Source organism: Symphodus melops, assembly GCF_947650265.1.
Source record: "Symphodus melops genome assembly, chromosome: 5".
Lineage (NCBI taxonomy): Eukaryota > Metazoa > Chordata > Actinopteri > Labriformes > Labridae > Symphodus > Symphodus melops.
This window is the reverse complement of record NC_136695.1, coordinates 5,805,423-5,823,166: the sequence shown is the minus strand read 5'-3', so window position 1 is coordinate 5,823,166 and position 17,744 is coordinate 5,805,423. Positions and strand designations below refer to the sequence as shown.

Below are 17,744 nucleotides of genomic sequence, written 5' to 3'. Positions count from 1 at the left end.
TCACGATCATTCTTGTTATATATTATTAATATTTCTTTAAATCTGTAAACAGCCAAAGTTTTTATAGCATGAAAAAATAAGTCAAAGTGGTCCTGCTGTTATAACAATTAAGTTCATAAGCTTATTTGAGTGACAGTGGAATGGAGTTGGAAAAGACAGTTTTATTGGCTGTTAAAAAATATATATCTGCTGCTAAATACTGATTTGAAAATGTGTGTATCTACAGTAATAAGAAATGTTAGGTAAGTATCTAAACTTAAATTAAAAGTGTAAAATGTAAATATTGGTTTAACTCAACTCATATTGATTAAGCCTAATCATTAGCTCAGTTGTTGCTCATAAGGTCTAATGCAGCTCTTCATAGGAGGCAACAAGCTTTGGCTGAAATCCGTATTTCTCGCACTGAAATGGGTCGCCCAGGTGCCTTTATATATTTCCAAGCCAGTTTAAAAAATATATAGAATTATTTCTACAATTCCTCTGCAAGGGAGAGGGGTCTGTTTAGAGAGAGCTGTCAGACCTTAAAGAACTGGATTTGACAAACTAAATCAAGCAGAATTCCATCAGCTTGAAAATTAGAGAGTGTTTGATGTTAGTGTTCGTGATGTTAGGTCAACAACTTCTGAATGTTAAAAGACTCGCAAAATAACGTATTTTACTGGTGGGAATAGTGAATTAATGCAAAGTTCTTTAATCATCTACTAGTTGGGGCCAGTGACATCTGATTTACTTTGAATTATGTTCCAAAGACTTTCTAATACATGATCAGTATGATACTAATGCTATCCTTCATGTGTTAAAAGTCTGAAAAATAATTTTTCTGTGCCATTAAAAATCAATATAGTAAGAGATGAACTGCTGATTAAATAAAACAGGGAGCTATGTAATTACATTTTGATAGCTGGCCCTCTGATGAGTCTAATAAATCAATAAGAAATTTCAAGAAATGTTATTCCTCACAGGTATTCATTCAGTCTGTTAGCTCTGACCTCTGCTTTAGTTTAAAGTGGTTCCGAAGGCTCTGATGTATATGGTAAGCATGATAAATATGCTTCATTTAATTTGTTTTTTATATTTATGTGACATATCTTGCAGTTTATGTTAGAGCTGTTTAAATAAATAAAAAAGGGCGGAGCCTCCCTGCACTCTGTGTTCATGCCGGAGCGGGCATTGCGGCCACCAGCTAAGAGAGAAACATGTCTCCTGTCTATTATGTACTTGGTGATTAAGCTAATACTTCTGCAAAGATGTCAACTAAAGACACGGACCCGGGAGAAGGGTCAGGTGCCAACACGTGCTCCTAACCGGACACCCGCTGCAGATCAGTGTAAGAGGTGTTCAGTAGCTGTTTTTTTTATTTATTTATTTTGATCAAAAAGTCATCAAAACTATGCTATGAGTATTAAACACATTTCATGTAGCTGCCTGCATCTTATTTTTCCCTGCTCCTTTTTTCTGCTGTCATGACGCACTGGAACGCCAACCACCACCCGCTGTGTGCCCCTTTGAACTCTTAATGCATCAGCACACAGTTGATCCGTGATCAGTACGGACCGAGTCGCAAACACGTGGTCCGGTCAAACGGTCGGCTCGACTTTTCTCCGTTCACTCTCACCGTGTCTGCAGACAGCATAACGATGACAATGCCATCTCACAGCCCCGTCGCCTCAGTCTGTGAACGTCTCCACTCAGACTCAGTGAAACAGTGCTGACTTATAAACAGTCTGCAGGTATAGAGCACATTTTTTCCATCTAATTTTCTCGAGTAAGAATGCATTTTGGAATAAATATATTGTGCATTTGATTTGGGAAAAAGTATTCTAACCTAATGCCGTTCTCTGCTTGTGCCTTTTGATCTAGAATGATGACTGTGATGCATCACTATGACATGTAGTGAAAGAGCATTTGGGTGTTCGGCTTTTACTGTGCGTAGGGGTGAAAGAAAGGAGCAGAAAGTAATTTAATAAATAAACAGCGCTGAGTTTAGTACTGATGGTTATAGCTGTTAAACCGTCCGTCTTCTATTGACTAAAGACAAGTCAAGATTGTCTGTAGGAGCCAAAATGCTTGTTTTTGTATTTGTGTGTTTCCGACACTGGCCACTGGGTGGAGTCTTGACTTGAGTTGTGCTTAAAGCCAAGGCTCCAGGTAATTGGATTCAGGTGTGTTTGGAAGCCTACAGTTTTTTGACCGTGTCGGCGTGCCGGGTTGATTTGATGCAACAGTTTATACTTATGATGTATTGGACAGACTAAGATGTGTCTGTGCATTATTGAACCCTGATCATGAACTACAAATAACAGAATGAAGACTCTATTGGAAAAGAGTATTAGACATTTGTTTGTTTCAACGCCAGGAGCACGTGTCCGGAAATAGTTCCACATCTCACATCTCAGTGGTGACTGCTTTGGACAATATAGGGTTTGTGTCAAATTAGTCACCACAGTGTCTACAGTGTTTATCTTGGAGGTGCTAGTGTGTGAAAGTGTGAGTCCAAGTGATGTGATTTATATAGTTTTATGTATGTTCAGTTTGTTTGACATTGACAAGTATCATTTATCTTTCAAGGTAAACCACTCTCAGAGATCAAGCGAAACGCCTCTGAAGACCTGGATTATCGTGAAGGAGGATGGAGAAGTCATTGCAGCTCATTGAAATTGCATGGCAAGGTATGTAATTTATGTACCACAAGATCACTCACACACACACACACACACACACACACACACACAAACTATCAGAATCTTGTTCTCACGTACGGGCATTTCTTTTTTCTATTGAAGCTGGGGTAAAGATGCGAGCTACAGCTTCCTGCACAACAGAGCAGTCCAAGTGGCTGATGCCATCACATGCAAAAAAGGTAGGGTGACACATTCACAACAAACCAAATGTGGGACAGAGAATGTTATTTTTTGGGACATTGTCTAACAGTAGGCTAAATGATGATGTTAATAAATGTATCTTTATATTGTACCCCTTTGGTTATGTCTTTGCTCTGGTTAATTCATCAGGACACAATATACATTAGACAAGTAGATTGCTTCTCTTTGTCTAAATTTCATCTTCTTTGAGGGGATTTATACTGCATATGAATATGTTATGGTCCACAGAAATGTGGACTTAATGATCTTCTTTGTGTTAACTCCTTTTCAGATTCCTGCTGCTCCAGTAGCTTTGATCGACTTCTCCTCGGCAAAAAAAAAAAGAAGAAAAAGGTTGACCGTTCCATTGATGGCAGGACAACTAAAAACAAGGTTTTCTCTCAGTCCCGACTCAAGAGATAAACCCAACCATGTCTGGAAGAGGCAAGACAGGTGGATGAGGTAGCAGCAGCCCGCCTTTTCTGATAATTTTGGAAATTTGTGGGTGAGATTGAAATACATTGGAGATAGAGAACCCCCCTCTCGCGAGTATGTTGCTGAGCACCTGTTGTTTCAGACTTCTTGGATCACAGCCCAAGATATTTACTCATTTATCTCTTTGCCCAACAAACGTGACTTTGAGCTCATGTTCTGTAATGAAGCTCCTCTTCGTCGTTTCCTTGAGATAGCCTCCAACAAAACCAACCCTAAATGGAAAGACTGGGACATTGAAGCAGCAGCTGAATTCGAAACCACTTTCTTTGTTGTTAAATTTTGGACGGGTAAAATACCTGATCATGACATCGAAATCTACCTGAAACGATATTGTGAACTACTTCAGCCCCCCATCAAACCCGTTGATAAATTTGGGATTTGGTATGGTGTTAGAAAATATCGTGTCAAATTGCACAAAGACAGCAACGGCCACCCAGTCCAACTACCGAGCTCTATATCCCTCGGACCTTACAACGGCCGAGTGATTTATAGTGGTCAGGTGCCCAAATGCTTCATTTGCCAATCTTCTGACCATCAGGTTAAAGAATGTTCCACTATGAAGTGCTGGCGCTGTGGCCTCTTAGGCCACAAGGCCAGGTCATGTCAGGAGGAAAGTGAGTGCTCCCTCTGCGGACAGAAAGGTCACACCTTTTTCAACTGTCCGATGTCATACTCGAACAAGATGAAAAGCGCCAGAGCTGTTATCTCTTTAACAAATAGTGTAGATTCAGCTACTCCTCAGCTTATCCGTGCTGCTCCCCCTTCTGCCCTGGATTCTGAATCTGCCCCTCCTCAGCCCGATCAGCAGATCGTTGTTCCTCAATCTCAACCTGCGACGCTGCGGCCTCCTGATCAGCCTCTGCCCCAACTACCAACTGACGCCCAGCAGGAAACGGAGGAGTCTCCTTCTGGTGTGCTGCAGCCTGTGGATGAGCAACAGGCGGAGACTGTCGGAGCTCCCGCTTCGATGGTTGTGTCGGAGATCAGCAGTCTTATCTGTGATAATGAAGATGGCGGTGTTGATGGTGGAGACTACGATGATGCCTGTGACAGTGAAAGAAACCGTGATGATGAAGATGAAGGAGAAGACTGCAAGGGAGACAGAGAGGAAGGTAGTGATGAGGGTTCGTCATACGAAAGTGCCAGTGAAAGCGATGAGCTCAGCTCGTCTTTGGTTCCCGGAGGACAGCGCACCAGCTCCCCTCTAGATTCTTCTTGTGAAGCTGTGAGCATCCCATCATCCTCCAGTTCCACTCATCCTTTCCCCGCTGAGCTCGTCCCTGACGATCCTGTCAGCAAGAAGCGCCCAGCCTCTGCTGCGGATAATGGCAGAAAGAAACGACCAGACCTGAGGACAAGTATGTAGGTTTTCTCCTTGGCCCTTTTTCTCATGTGTACCCTAAACATTGCTTCTTGGAATGTGAGAGGTATACAGTCTGAAAAGTGTAGAAAGGAAAAAATGAACTACCTTTTACAAACTGATTTAGATTTTGTCTGTCTTCAAGAGCTGAGACTTAATTACTATTCAGATGTGGAAGCAGTCAGTCGCCTTTGGAATAAAGGTGTATGTGTCATATCCATCGGCGAGAATAGGGCTGATGGGGTGGGCATCTTTTTTAAAAATCATAATGTAGAAATAACGAAGCGAAGAGAAATAATACCTGGTAGACTGCTTATGATTGACTGTTTTTACCTGGGTCAAAAACTTAGAATAGTTAATGTATACACTTCACCTGATAGAGCTGGTAAAATGCAGTTAATAAAAAAACTAAAGGAGGTTATTAACGTGGGTTTTAATGTAATTTTGTGCGGTGACTTTAATATTATAACAAGTGAAAACGATAGAGTTGCTGCCACTTCCTTCAAAATTACAAGAGAAGGGAAATTACTTACTGATGTTTGTAATAATGCTCCTTTAAATGACATATGCAGGATCTTGAACCCTAATGGAATCCATTTTACTCGTTTTGATGGGAAAACTAAAACCAGAATTGATAGAGTTTATGTTTCCCCACAGATAAAACCTATCAGTTATAATACCATCCCCAATGACTTCTCAGATCACTTAATAGTCAAAGTATGCATTATATGTGATAAAAAAGACAGAAAGGGTTTCTGGAAACTTAATATACAATGTCTTAAGAATGTTGAAATAACAAATGAACTGAGTACCGAAATAAGTAAAATAATGGATTTAAGGTTTCTTGTAAAATCAGATATCGAACTGTGGGAATTAATGAAAACGAGGTTGAAGGATTTCTTTAGATTTAAATGTCGCGAAATAAATAAAATAAAAAATATTGAGTATAACGACAATACTAAAAGATACGTAGAGCTTAAATGTATCAAACAAAGAACAGAATTCGAGGACAATGAATTTAAAGACCTGAAAAGTAAAGTAGAAGTAATACATAACGAGCTATTATTTAATATGCAGAAGGTGAGTGGTACAGATGGCAGGGGAAGTGTTGCCCATACAATTTCTGTCAGCCAGAGGAAGAGAAACAGTAATTTTATAAAATGTATAAAAGACCTTAATGGTAAGTTGTGTTTTAGTGAGGAGGAGAAACGACGGGCCGTCGCGGAGAGCTGCTCCCTGATGTATGGGAGTTTAGTATCTGACGATGACGCCATCAACTCTCTTTTAGATATCATCAAACCTCATGAGCCTTCTACCTTTTTGTCTTTGTTAGGTGATTTTAGGAAAGATGAGGTTATCACAGCAATAGAACAGTTAAACAGTAATAAGTCTCCTGGTCTAGACGGCCAGCCCTCTGAGTTTTATAAACTGCTTTGTGATGACGTCCTCAACATCTTAACTTGTGCTTTTAATACAGGTTTTAAAAATGGCGTCTTACATGATTCCTTTTACCAAGGTGTCATGTGCATGTTGTATAAAAAGGGTGAAGAACATAATTTGGAAAACTATAGGCATCTTACAATCATGAATGTAGATTATAAAATACTTGCAAAAATAATAATGAACAGGCTCAATGATGTTCTGGACATAGTTATTGAGAAAGAACAAACGTGCAGTTAAAGGTCGTCTGATGTGGGACAACCTTTGTTGTCTCAGAGAGATTATCCACGGTCAAAACACTGAGTTCTATATTTTGGGTTTAGACCAGAAAAAAGCTTTTGATTTTCTTTCCCATGACTATCTCTGGGCCGTTATGAAAGCTTACGGTTTCCCAGCTGACTTCATTAGCATGGTTAAATTATTATATGTAAAATCTGTAGTGCAGGTCAATTTTAATGGTGTGTTAACCAAACCCTTCCAGGTCTCCCGTGGTGTGAAGCAAGGTTGCCCATTGAGCGCTGCTTTGTATGTCCTTGCCATCAGTCCATTAATTAAAAGAATAAATAATGACAGCGCTATTAAAGGTGCTCTTATCGGAGACTCTCTCAGGGTGGCTTCTATGGCTTACGCCGATGATGTCACTGTTATCATCAGAAATCAAAGAGAGATGGACGCTCTGAACTCTCTATTGCGACTTTATGAACGCGCTTCAGGTGCTGTTTTAAATCAGGATAAAACTGAAGCTGTGTGGATAGGCTCAGAGCAGAATAAAACTGATATTAATGTTCAGGTAAGAGAAGAAATAAAAGTGCTTGGTATCTGGATTAGTGGTAAGGATAGTTGTTTTTTAAATTGGTCTAAAAAAGAGAGTGAGATAAAGGAAGAGGCTCTGAAGTGGGAAAATAAAGACACCAGTTATAAAGTCCGTGTGAATATAGTTAAAACTTACATCGTGTCCAAATTATTGTTCCTCTCAACTGTTTCCTCCACCTCCAAAAACAATCATTTCGTTAAATAAAATGTGTGTAAAACTTATTTGGGGAACCAATAGAGAAGTAACAAAAAGATCTCTTATGTACAAAAGTAAAAAAAATGGAGGTTTGGCTGCCCCCGACTTTAATTTATTGTTGAAAATTCCTTTATAAAAAATGTGTCCAGCGCGTTGAACAGGAACGCTGCGTGGACGGGTGGAGACAAAACAAAATGGAACAAATTAAAAGCGAGAGCAAGAACAACAATCCCTTATTATAAACTGTTATTTGGCGATTTTAAATCAAAGTATGAAGTTTTAAACATAAATTGGACTACATCTGCCAGTAAAGAAATCTATAAAATTTTAAATGACTTTGTAAATGGAGGATTAATCGAATATAAACATGTAAATCCTGCTGAGTGTGTTCAGATATCTGAAAATGTTCAGGAAAAACTATAGTCTGAGCGCCTCTGGGACACTGCATGGCTAGTCTCGGTTAATAGACTTCCAGTAAGAGCAGTGGTGCAATGGAGTTGTTTTGTTAAAACAAAAAAGTGTCCCATGATCAACTGTACTGAGGATGAAACATTAGAACACCTGTTGATCCACTGCTATCGCACAAAGGAAGTCAGATCAAAACTGGCTGATGTAGGTTTTAAAGTTGTTAATAATTATAAATCTGTCATGTATGGTTTATTTTCGGAGTCCTTCACGGATGACACACGGAGACTGTTCTGGCTGGTGATGTGTGTTATTAACACAACTATCTGGAAAACGAGGGCAAAAGTAGTCATCAACCAGCGCATGATCTGCAGTGACTCTGTTTATAAGAATATTATTTGTTTCCTTAGAAGAAGGAAAACCATGGACATAAAGAACAAGAGTCTATTACCCTGGGACCTGTTGAATATTTAACATGTTCCTTTCCCTTTTCCCTTTTGTTTTCGTTTTTTTGTTTTTTGCTTTTTCTGTTTTGATTGTTATTTAGGTGGTGGGTATTATAAATGTTGTGTGGTTAACCTGCTACCGTTAGTTTTTATCAGTCGTTTGAAATAAAAGTTTGTTCTTTTAACTTTAACACATGAATATTGGAAAAAAAATAAGACTATGAAGATATTTGCCAAACAACCACTTTTAAAAAACAAGAAAGGGGTCGGCGTCTGAGTCTTAAAAAAAAAAAAAAAAAAAAAGCAAGACAGGTGGATGAGGTAGTTTGTCTTCTTCGCCCGTGTTAGTCGGCCACCATGGCCTCTCTTCGAGCAGCCCGCCTTTTCTGATAATTTTGGAAATTTGTGGGTGAGACTGAAATACGTTGGAGATAGAGAACCCCCCTCTCGCGAGTATGTTGCTGAGCACCTGTTGTTTCAGACTTCTTGGATCACAGCCCAAGATATTTACTCATTTATCTCTTTGCCCAACAAACGTGACTTTGAGCTCATGTTCTGTAATGAAGCTCCTCTTCGTCGTTTCCTTGAGATAGCCTCCAACAAAACCAACCCTAAATGGAAAGACTGGGACATTGAAGCAGCAGCTGAATTCGAAACCACTTTCGTTGCTGTTAAATTCTGGACGGGTAAAATACCTGATCATGACATCGAAATCTACCTTAAACGATATTGTGAACTACTTCAGCCCCCCATCAAACCCGTTGATAAATTCGGGATTTGGTATGGTGTCAGAAAGTATCGTGTCAAACTGCACAAAGACAGCAACGGCCACCCAGTCCAACTACCGAGCTCTATATCCCTCGGACCTTACAACGGCCGAGTGATTTATAGTGGTCAGGTGCCCAAATGCTTCATTTGCCAATCTTCTGACCATCAGGTTAAAGAATGCTCAACTATGAAGTGCTGGCGCTGTGGCCTCTTAGGCCACAAGGCCAGGTCAAGTCAGGAGGAAAGTGAGTGCTCCCTTTGCGGACAGAAAGGTCACACCTTTTTCAACTGTCCGATGTCATACTCGAACAAGATGAAAAGCGCCAGAACTGTTATCTCCTTAACAAATAGTGTAGACTCAGCTACTCCTCAGCTTATCCGTGCTGTCTCAGAGAAACCTTTGTTGTCTCGGAGAGATAATCCACGGTCAAAACACTGAGTTCTATATTTTGGGTTTAGACCAGAAAAAAGCTTTTGATTTTCTTTCCCATGACTATCTCTGGGCCGTTATGAAAGCTTACGGTTTCCCAGCTGACTTCATTAGCATGGTTAAATTATTATATGTAAAATCTGTAGTGCAGGTCAATTTCAATGGTGTGTTAACCAAACCCTTCCAGGTCTCCCGTGGCGTGAAGCAAGGTTGCCCATTGAGCGCTGCTTTGTATGTCCTTGCCATCAGTCCATTAATTAAAAGAATAAATAATGACAGCGCTATTAAAGGTGCTCTTATCGGAGACTCTCTCAGGGTGGCTTCTATGGCTTACGCCGATGATGTCACTGTTATCATTAGAAATCAAAGAGAGATGGACGCTCTGAACTCTCTATTGCGACTTTATGAACGCGCTTCAGGTGCTGTTTTAAATCAGGATAAAACTGAAGCTGTGTGGATAGGCTCAGAGCAGAATAAAACTGATATTAATGTTCAGGTAAGAGAAGAAATAAAAGTTCTTGGTATATGGATTAGTGGAAAGGATAGTTGCTTTTTAAATTGGTCTAAAAAAGAGAGTGAGATAAAGGAAGAGGTTCTGAAGTGGGAAAATAAAGACACCAGTTATAAAGTCCGTGTGAATATAGTTAAAACTTACATCGTGTCCAAATTATTGTTCCTCTCAACTGTTTCCTCCACCTCCAAAAATAATCATTTTGTTAAATAAAATCTGTGTCAAACTTATTTGGGGAACCAATAGAGAAGTTACATAAAGATCTCTTATGTACAAAAGTAAACAAAATGGAGGTTTGGCTGCACCTGACCTTAACTTATTGTTGAAAATTCCCTTTATAAAAAATGTGTCCAGCGCGTTGAACAGGAACGCTGCGTGGACGGGTGGAGATAAAACAAAATGGAACAAATTAAAAGCGAGAGCAAGAACAAAAATCCCTTACTATAAACTGTTATTTGGCGATTTTAAAACACAATGTGAATTTTTAAATATAAATTGGACTACTTCCTCCAGTAAAGAAATCTATGAAATTTAAAATGACTTAATCGAATACAAACATGTAAATCCTGCTGAGTGTGTTCAGATATCTAAAAATGTACAGGTTAAATTACTGTCTGAGCGCCTCTGGGACACTGCATGGTCAGTCTCTGTTAACAGACTTCCAGTGAGAGCAGTTGTTCTGTGGAGTTGTTTTGTTAAAACAAAAAAGTGTCCCATGATCAACTGTGCAGAGGATGAAACTTTAGAACATCTGTTGATCCACTGCTATAGAACAAAGGAAGTCAGATCAAAACTGGCTGATGTAGGTTTTAAAGTTGTTCATATTTATAAATCTGTTACGTATGGTTTGTTTTCGGAGTCTTTTACTGATGACAAACGGAGACTGTTCTGACTGGTGATGTGCGTGATTCACACATTTATCTGGATAACCGAAGCAAAAGTTGTCATCAATCAGCGCATGATTTCCAGTGACTCCGTTTATAAGAATATTATTTGTTACCTCAGAAGAAGAAAAAACATGGACATGAAAAACAAAAGTCCATTACCCTGGGACCTTTTAAATATTTAACATGTTCCTTTCCTTTCTCCTTTTTTTTTAATTTTATTTTTTTTATTTTTTTTAAGTGTTATTTAGGTGGTGGGTATTGTGAATGTTGTGTTGTTTACCCTACTACCTTTAGCTTTTATATGTCAGTTGAAATAAAAACGTGTACTTTTAATCTTTAAAACTTATACATGAATATGGGAAAAAATAAGACGATGAAGATAATTGCCAAACAACCACTTTTAAGAAACAAGAACGTTTTCAGCGTCTGAGTCTTACAAGAAAAAAAAATCAAAACAAGGTTGGGAAGTCACTTCCATGTCCAAGAGTGAAGAGAGGGTCAGAAACATATGCTAGGTTTTTTGAGACCGTAAGCAAAAATTGTCCAAGGAGTGCAGCACTGATGGCTAGGGAGCCTTACCACAACGAATTCATCCCTAAATCTAGCATGCTTCCTATGACTGTTCTTGAATACAGGACATCAGAGACTTTGCAGCTACCCCACAAAGAACTTGGAGAGTTGTGCCAGGATTTCCAGCTAGAAGAGCTCACCCTGTCCCATTTCCTGAAGTTTGAACTTGTGTTGCTGCTTTTGTAATCATTTCAATGAAAACAAAAGTGTAGCATATTATATTTAAGTTGACCAGGGTTTGTTTTTCTTTTTTGAGTTGTTTTCAGCCAAATGTGCAGTGTGGACAATGCAGGAAGGCCTGGATTGGTGTCATGTGGTCCTGTTGTATTGAAACAGTTTTCAGCAGCATTAAGTACAGGGTGAATAATTGGCTAAGTTATACCTGTAAAGAGGGTGATGCAGAAGTCCAAAGAGGAAACACAACATGTATACCTATGTGGATAACCTTTAAAGATAACAAAGAGTGGAAGAAGAAGCACATTTTTTTAGAGATGAGTGCAGCAGGGAGGGCAGCACATAAAAAGTTTAATAATAAACAAGAGTAATAAGTAAAAAGAACCAAAAAAAAAAACTTTGAAAAGACACGGAGGAAAATTATTTTCAGGTTTGAACACCGTTTTCTTCAAATTATCTGGACTTTACATTCACAAAGCGTCTCTGACGCCGGACTCCTCTGCAATGTCGTGGCTGGACCCTGTGTGTACCATTCACCCCCGTAAACTTCGACTCCAGCTCTGGGTGCTGGTTTGATTCCTCCTCCAGGGGGAGAAAGAAATTGGTAAGTTTTCTCTGAAATGCCAAAATATTATTCTGTTACACTTCGATGTCGTTCTAAAATTTCATATTTAAAAAAGGGGTCAAGGGCTCTATTGCGGGCTGACTTGGATGTTTCAGCTCAATATCCTATTTATAAGACAGGGACAAACAATTCCTCTGCCATGATATATGTTAGGAGTTTGAGAGTGTAGTACCTGGTTGCTTTCTTCAAGTGCCATCATAATGGACACCACCACCAGGTTAACCAGCACAAACTGGGAAATGATGACAAAGCTCACAAAATATAACTGGGAGACCGACGGCAGGTAGCTTAGACAGGCAGCGGCAGTCGAAGGACATTCCCTCTATGTGTCCTAAAAAAGAGTCAGGGGTCAGACACGGGGACTGGAGACTCAACCTGCCGGGTCTTTACATCTTTAGTTACAGGATTTATCTGTGCCTACCTTGAGGAACCCGCTCCAATTGTCTCCTGTGCACACCTGGTAGAGCATCAGGAGGGCTTTGCCAAAGTTTTTAAAGTTGGTGTGTTGATTAAATCCCTGACACCAGTAATCATTGGTGCATTCTGACACAGAACAAAAACACACAAGAACAGACACTCTATGTGCTGCTCTAAGAAATTCTTCAGAGAGATGTTTGAGTTAGGCGATTATTCATACCGCACAATGAAATATTCAGACTATATCAGCTTTAAGTTCAGCACAACAGTGATGATTCTGTGTATTTTCAAATGTTTTAGCGGTCCATTGAAATTTAGCTTGCAGTCAGCTGGTGTGTAAATGTGTGACGTACCCAGCTTTCCAAACAGCTCCACTCCTAACACAGCATAGATTGAAAAAAAAAAAAAGGTGAAGAGGAGACAGATGTTTCCAACCTGGAATCCAAATACAGGTTAGATTTCTTGAATAAGAAAAACACTACAAAGTAGATCATGTGAATCCTCAGTCAGAGACCATGGACCTTATAGACCTGGAGCATTTTTATTTATTTTACACGGGCAGAAGTTATAGACAGCCTGCATTTGTAATTATTACTCTTTTAAACAAGTGAACTGTTCTTAATGTGCAAAAACTAGCCAATGAAAGATATACTACAGGGTAAAAAATATGAAAACGAGAGCATGCTTATAACGGTGACAAATAAAAAACCAAGTTTAAAATACAAGTTTAAAATAAGAAGAATACACCTACAAAATCTGTGTGAGAGTGTGTGTGTGTCTACCTGTGACGGAGTCTTGATGATGGTTTTTAGTATAACTCTTGTCTTTTTTGTCTTCAGCACTAAAGAGAGTTAGTAGTACAGTAGTTATAAATAACATGCAAACAATGTGCACACACATACTGATGACCTGAAAAGGAAGTGTGGACAATAGGAACTAGAGGGATGAAAAGGAAAATGTTTTCTCATGAGACGCATGAGATATTTCAAAATATTGACAAGGTAAGCTTATCAACACTGAATTTTTTTCTGCCTGGATATACCCCTTCTCCAAGCTATGGAAGAGGCATGAGGAGATGCGTAGCAGTTGATTCTTTTCATGCAAGGCGATATTTCCCTTGAAGCTTGGCCAGGGAAAACATTGCTTGCTATGTGGATGAGGTTCTGTGGCCAGACCAGAAAAGAAGAGAGCATACAGCATAGTTTTTTTTTGGTGTTTTTTTTACTGTATACTATACATTCTTTAGATTTGTATGTGCAAGTTTGTGTTGGTTGGGATGTACACATTGTTTTTGTGGGAAAAATAAAATATAAATAAAATAGAATATATATGATATGCATGTATTTATTTGTGTGTTCAGAGTATAAAAACAATATTCTCAAAAGTGTTACGTATGTACTGTCTGTAGTAACTGTAACACGGAACAAAAAAAGGCCTAAGCCATTATGATGAATGGAGAAGAAGTGTTTTCCATTCATCATAGTGTTTTACATTGAGCTCATCAGCATCCAATTGGTTCTCATGAATGTCTATTCAAATGATGGTTTGTGTCATTTGCAAACAAAATACCATTTTGAGAAGAAATCTTATTTTGAATGTGAAGTTTCATTTTGCAGGAGACTTGAGGGTTTTTTCCCATTGTGTGTGCTATTTTGGATTTGTTTGTGGAGTTCTGAGAGTATGAGGCACACTTTCAGAAAATGTGTGTAAACAATTAAGAAAACCGTAAGCCTCTCAAGATAACATGTTGTAAATTGATGCTATACAAATAATCATTGATCGATTGATGTCCCTCCCTTGAGGCATTCTTTAAGAAAACGTGAATATTCAGAATTAAAAATCACTCTGCAAACTATCTCATAGGAACACTTTAAAGAGCACAGATATACCTTGTGCCAGTCTGAGCACCCTGCAGATCCTCAAGATGTTGGGATTGGGAAGATTTGCTGCCATTTTCATCTGGCTTACAAGAATGTTTATGATGGAAACCAAGACTATCATGACATCTAGCAGATTCCATCTAAACACAAAAATGAAGAAGGGTTACACTTAAGAAACAAACATGCACTGTATTTGATTAATGAAGCATCTTACTAGTCTTTCATGAACCTCAGAGCACCAATGCCACAAGCTTGAGCAGGACCTTGATGAAGAAGATAACGGTGAACACATAGTAGGAAAACTCTGTGAATTTCCTGATGTACTGAAAACACAGAAACAGGTTTGTTTATGACTTCAGTCAAATATTCAATTCACACTGATGTTGTATTTAGATTGGAAAACTGTGTTTATGTGTGTGTGTGCGCACGTCCATGCGTGATATAAAATTACCCACGGTTGATTATAGTGTTCAGCAGCCATCACCATGACACATAGTAGGATCATGAGTGTCACAAACAGGTCCAGGAACCTGCTGGTGCACAGAGTGTGGATGGACCGAAGCAGTTTGGAGTATTTGTTGTAATAGGGAATCTTCTCAGGTTCTGAAACATCACACACTTACAATCAGATAAGTCATCACATTTTAACATGAGAGCGTTCCTTGGCTTTTGCAAAAATATATACTGTGCATTTCACAAGGTTCAATAAACAAGACTGTCGAGATGTTCCAGTAGTTCAAACGTAGAGCAAGTACCATTCAGCTGACAGCGGCACAGGTTCATATCCAGCAAGGGTGCTTTATCTGTCATCTGCCTACAAAGTATAAATACTGGAAGTAACCACTAACATAGCCAACTAGTTTGTCAGCGAGTATTGAGGATTGTGGCTATCGATATATCCTCTCCAAAAGAGTCTAGATCTGGATGCAAAGGTAGCACTCAAGGAGCAATTCTTTACATTTCTGTTTATGTACTACTGTATTATGTTTTTTTTCCTATTATATATTAAATATAGCCACATCCCAGTGGAACAAGCTGCACATCTCCCTGAAGACAATCCCTGTTGAGAGGAGTTGTGGCTCAGTTGGTAGAGTCGTCCCTCAAAAGGTCGAGGGTTTTTCTATCCCCAGCTCCTGCGAGCAACATGTCTGACGTGTCCTTGGGCGTGAATGGAATTAGTTACTGGATGGGCCACATAATCAGTGTGAATGGGTAGGTGTGATCTGCGGTGTAAAAGCGCTTTGAGTAGTCAGAAGACTAGAAAATCGTATACAAGCTCAAGTCCATTTACCATTTACTTGTACATTAACAGTGTATCTAATTCTCCAAGTAACACACGACCAAAGAGCTGTCACTAAGCTTTGTTACCTCTGCAATGGTCTTCTCCTTCTTCTTCCTTTTTTGACACTTCATCTCTTTGTTTCTGCTGACAGTCGTGGAAAGTATCGACCATTACACCGATGAACATATCAAGGAGGAAGAAGCTCATGATCATGAAGGCGATGAAAAACAGAAGCATCCATTCATTGTTGTTCTTCACAGGCTGAGAGAAAAAGAGATGAGGCATACAATGATAGTTTCTTATGTATGAGAAATAAAATAACAGATTTATTACTCTGCTGTCTTCAGAGTGCATTCAGTGTCTTTCTCTGTACATTTAGAGATCTGCTTTCACTATCTCTCTGGATTTTCTTTTCATTCAATTCACACTTGATTTAAATGTGTGCTGGAAAAATAACCTCGGTTGTTTGATTGCCTTGGGCAATTTTACAGGAAACCAATGTAGGCAGCTAATTTAAACAGAAGAGCTTCATGTGGAAGCGCAGCTGTAGAAGGACGTGATATACTGTTGTATAGAGTTGTGTTTAAACACAGGTGGAGCTTTTATAAGACATATCATGCAGTGTTTGTAAGTGACCTTAACGTTTACTTTTACCTGTAATATTTTTAGTGGCTCGCTAAAATACCTGTTTGTCTACTCCCACAGCATGTTAGGCAGGGCTAAGAGTTCGAGAACCCAGAAATGCAGAACACAGAGTCAGAGGCAGGAAGCAGGTGCAAAAGGAAGTTTAATGACCAACAGGACTCTATGAAGATCCTGAAGTTCAGGGGAGGGTCAAGGGCCGAGTCGAGCTGGTGCGTTTGGGTTTGCTGGGGTGAAGAGTTGACTGAGGAATCCAGATAGATGCAGGAGTGGGATGGAGGCAGGAGTTGAGCGCCGGGAAACTGTCAACGAAGGAGAACAAGGTTTAGAATGATAAGTACAGAACAATAGGAAACCGATTTTCTGATAAGCAGCGAGAACAAGACTGACTGCGTAAACAGAGTCGCAGGGCCTTTTTCAAACCAACCCCTACACACTCCCCCTCCGTGACGGAGTCACACTCGCAGCTGAATGAAGTCCCCTCCATCCAGGTGTAGGGTAGAAATACAGCAGCAGGCTTTGGGACAAACTTCACTCTCAGGTGGAAACAGGAAGTGTGTGTTACCATGGTTACTCAGCGGCATCCTAGGGGAACGGCTTATTATTAATGTACGTAATACATTCTGTAAAAGTCTTTATGTAGATTATTTTTCTCTAGTAAATTTATATTAGCGTAGACTTATAGCAAAACGATCAGATGGAGCCCACTTTCTTTATTGTAATTTATAATTTAATGTTTAGTTAATTTATTATAATATCAAAGAACAGGTTGTCGTCAATGAAAGCACAGACAAGGAGACTATAAATGAACATCACAGCTGCAAGACGTTTATTTTTTTGTCGCTGGAAATAAGTTTTACAAAGAAATCGAAAGTAAAACAATGATAAATAAATAACAGTGAGAAGTTGTCTGCAACATGATTTAATATTCTTTAGTTTTTGTAACAGTCCCTTTAAATATGAAACACAATGAAATAAACACGTCAACAGAAGGAAGAAAAGAAGAGGAGGCTTTTATTTGATCCTTTAAAACAATAAACACGTGAAGTTGTTAACGTCTGTATGATGATATTAAATGTCCATCTTAGTTGGAGCAGTGTTTTGGTTTGTACAAACACTAACACACGGAACTTAGTTTTGTATAGGTCACTCCTTCTGTGACTACCGGACGCAATAGGCGTTACACGGGATCATCAAGTGGGCATCGGTGCAGACTCGCTGGCGGAGGGTTTTATGGCCCACTACCACTCCCCGCTAAGTGGTTTGAGACGAACTTAATATGGCGGGCCTTCCACGTGGACGCTCAAACGGAGGGGTAGTGGGTAGGGCTAGGGTGTAGTGGACGGTTTGAAAAAGACCCGTAGATCTGGCAGAGTGGTGGAGTTGAAGCCCAGTATTTGTAGCAGAGTTGATTGAAGATGAAGAGCAGCTGCAGCCCAACTCCTACACACCTGAGTCCACTCCTGCAATCAAGAACACACACACTGCAGGCCAGGATTAAGCAGTGGTCATGACACAGCATCCAGTCCATCATACATGATG

The 17,744-nt window shown here is 39.4% G+C and overlaps 1 protein-coding gene and 1 long non-coding RNA gene across 2 annotated transcripts; one reads left to right on the top strand and one right to left on the bottom strand.

Annotated features, from left to right (window-relative positions):
• Positions 1-1,905: 1,905 nt before the first annotated feature.
• LOC306823693 lies at positions 1,906-8,694 on the top strand. Its single transcript, XR_013779036.1, has 4 exons — positions 1,906-2,669; positions 2,784-2,860; positions 3,154-3,323; positions 8,338-8,694. It is a non-coding gene; the product is annotated as an uncharacterized lncRNA (long non-coding RNA).
• Positions 8,695-11,987: 3,293 nt separating this feature from the next.
• Positions 11,988-16,262, bottom strand: LOC306824338 (voltage-dependent T-type calcium channel subunit alpha-1H-like). Its single transcript, XM_079344442.1, has 6 exons — positions 16,246-16,262; positions 15,647-15,821; positions 14,730-14,881; positions 12,752-12,833; positions 12,403-12,524; positions 11,988-12,312 (listed from the first exon to the last, which is right to left on the bottom strand). Exons 2-6 carry the CDS (start codon positions 15,795-15,797, stop codon positions 12,304-12,306), a joined length of 516 nt encoding a protein of 171 aa, XP_079200568.1. The 5' UTR covers positions 15,798-15,821; positions 16,246-16,262; the 3' UTR covers positions 11,988-12,303.
• Between the last annotated feature and the right edge of the window lie 1,482 nt (positions 16,263-17,744).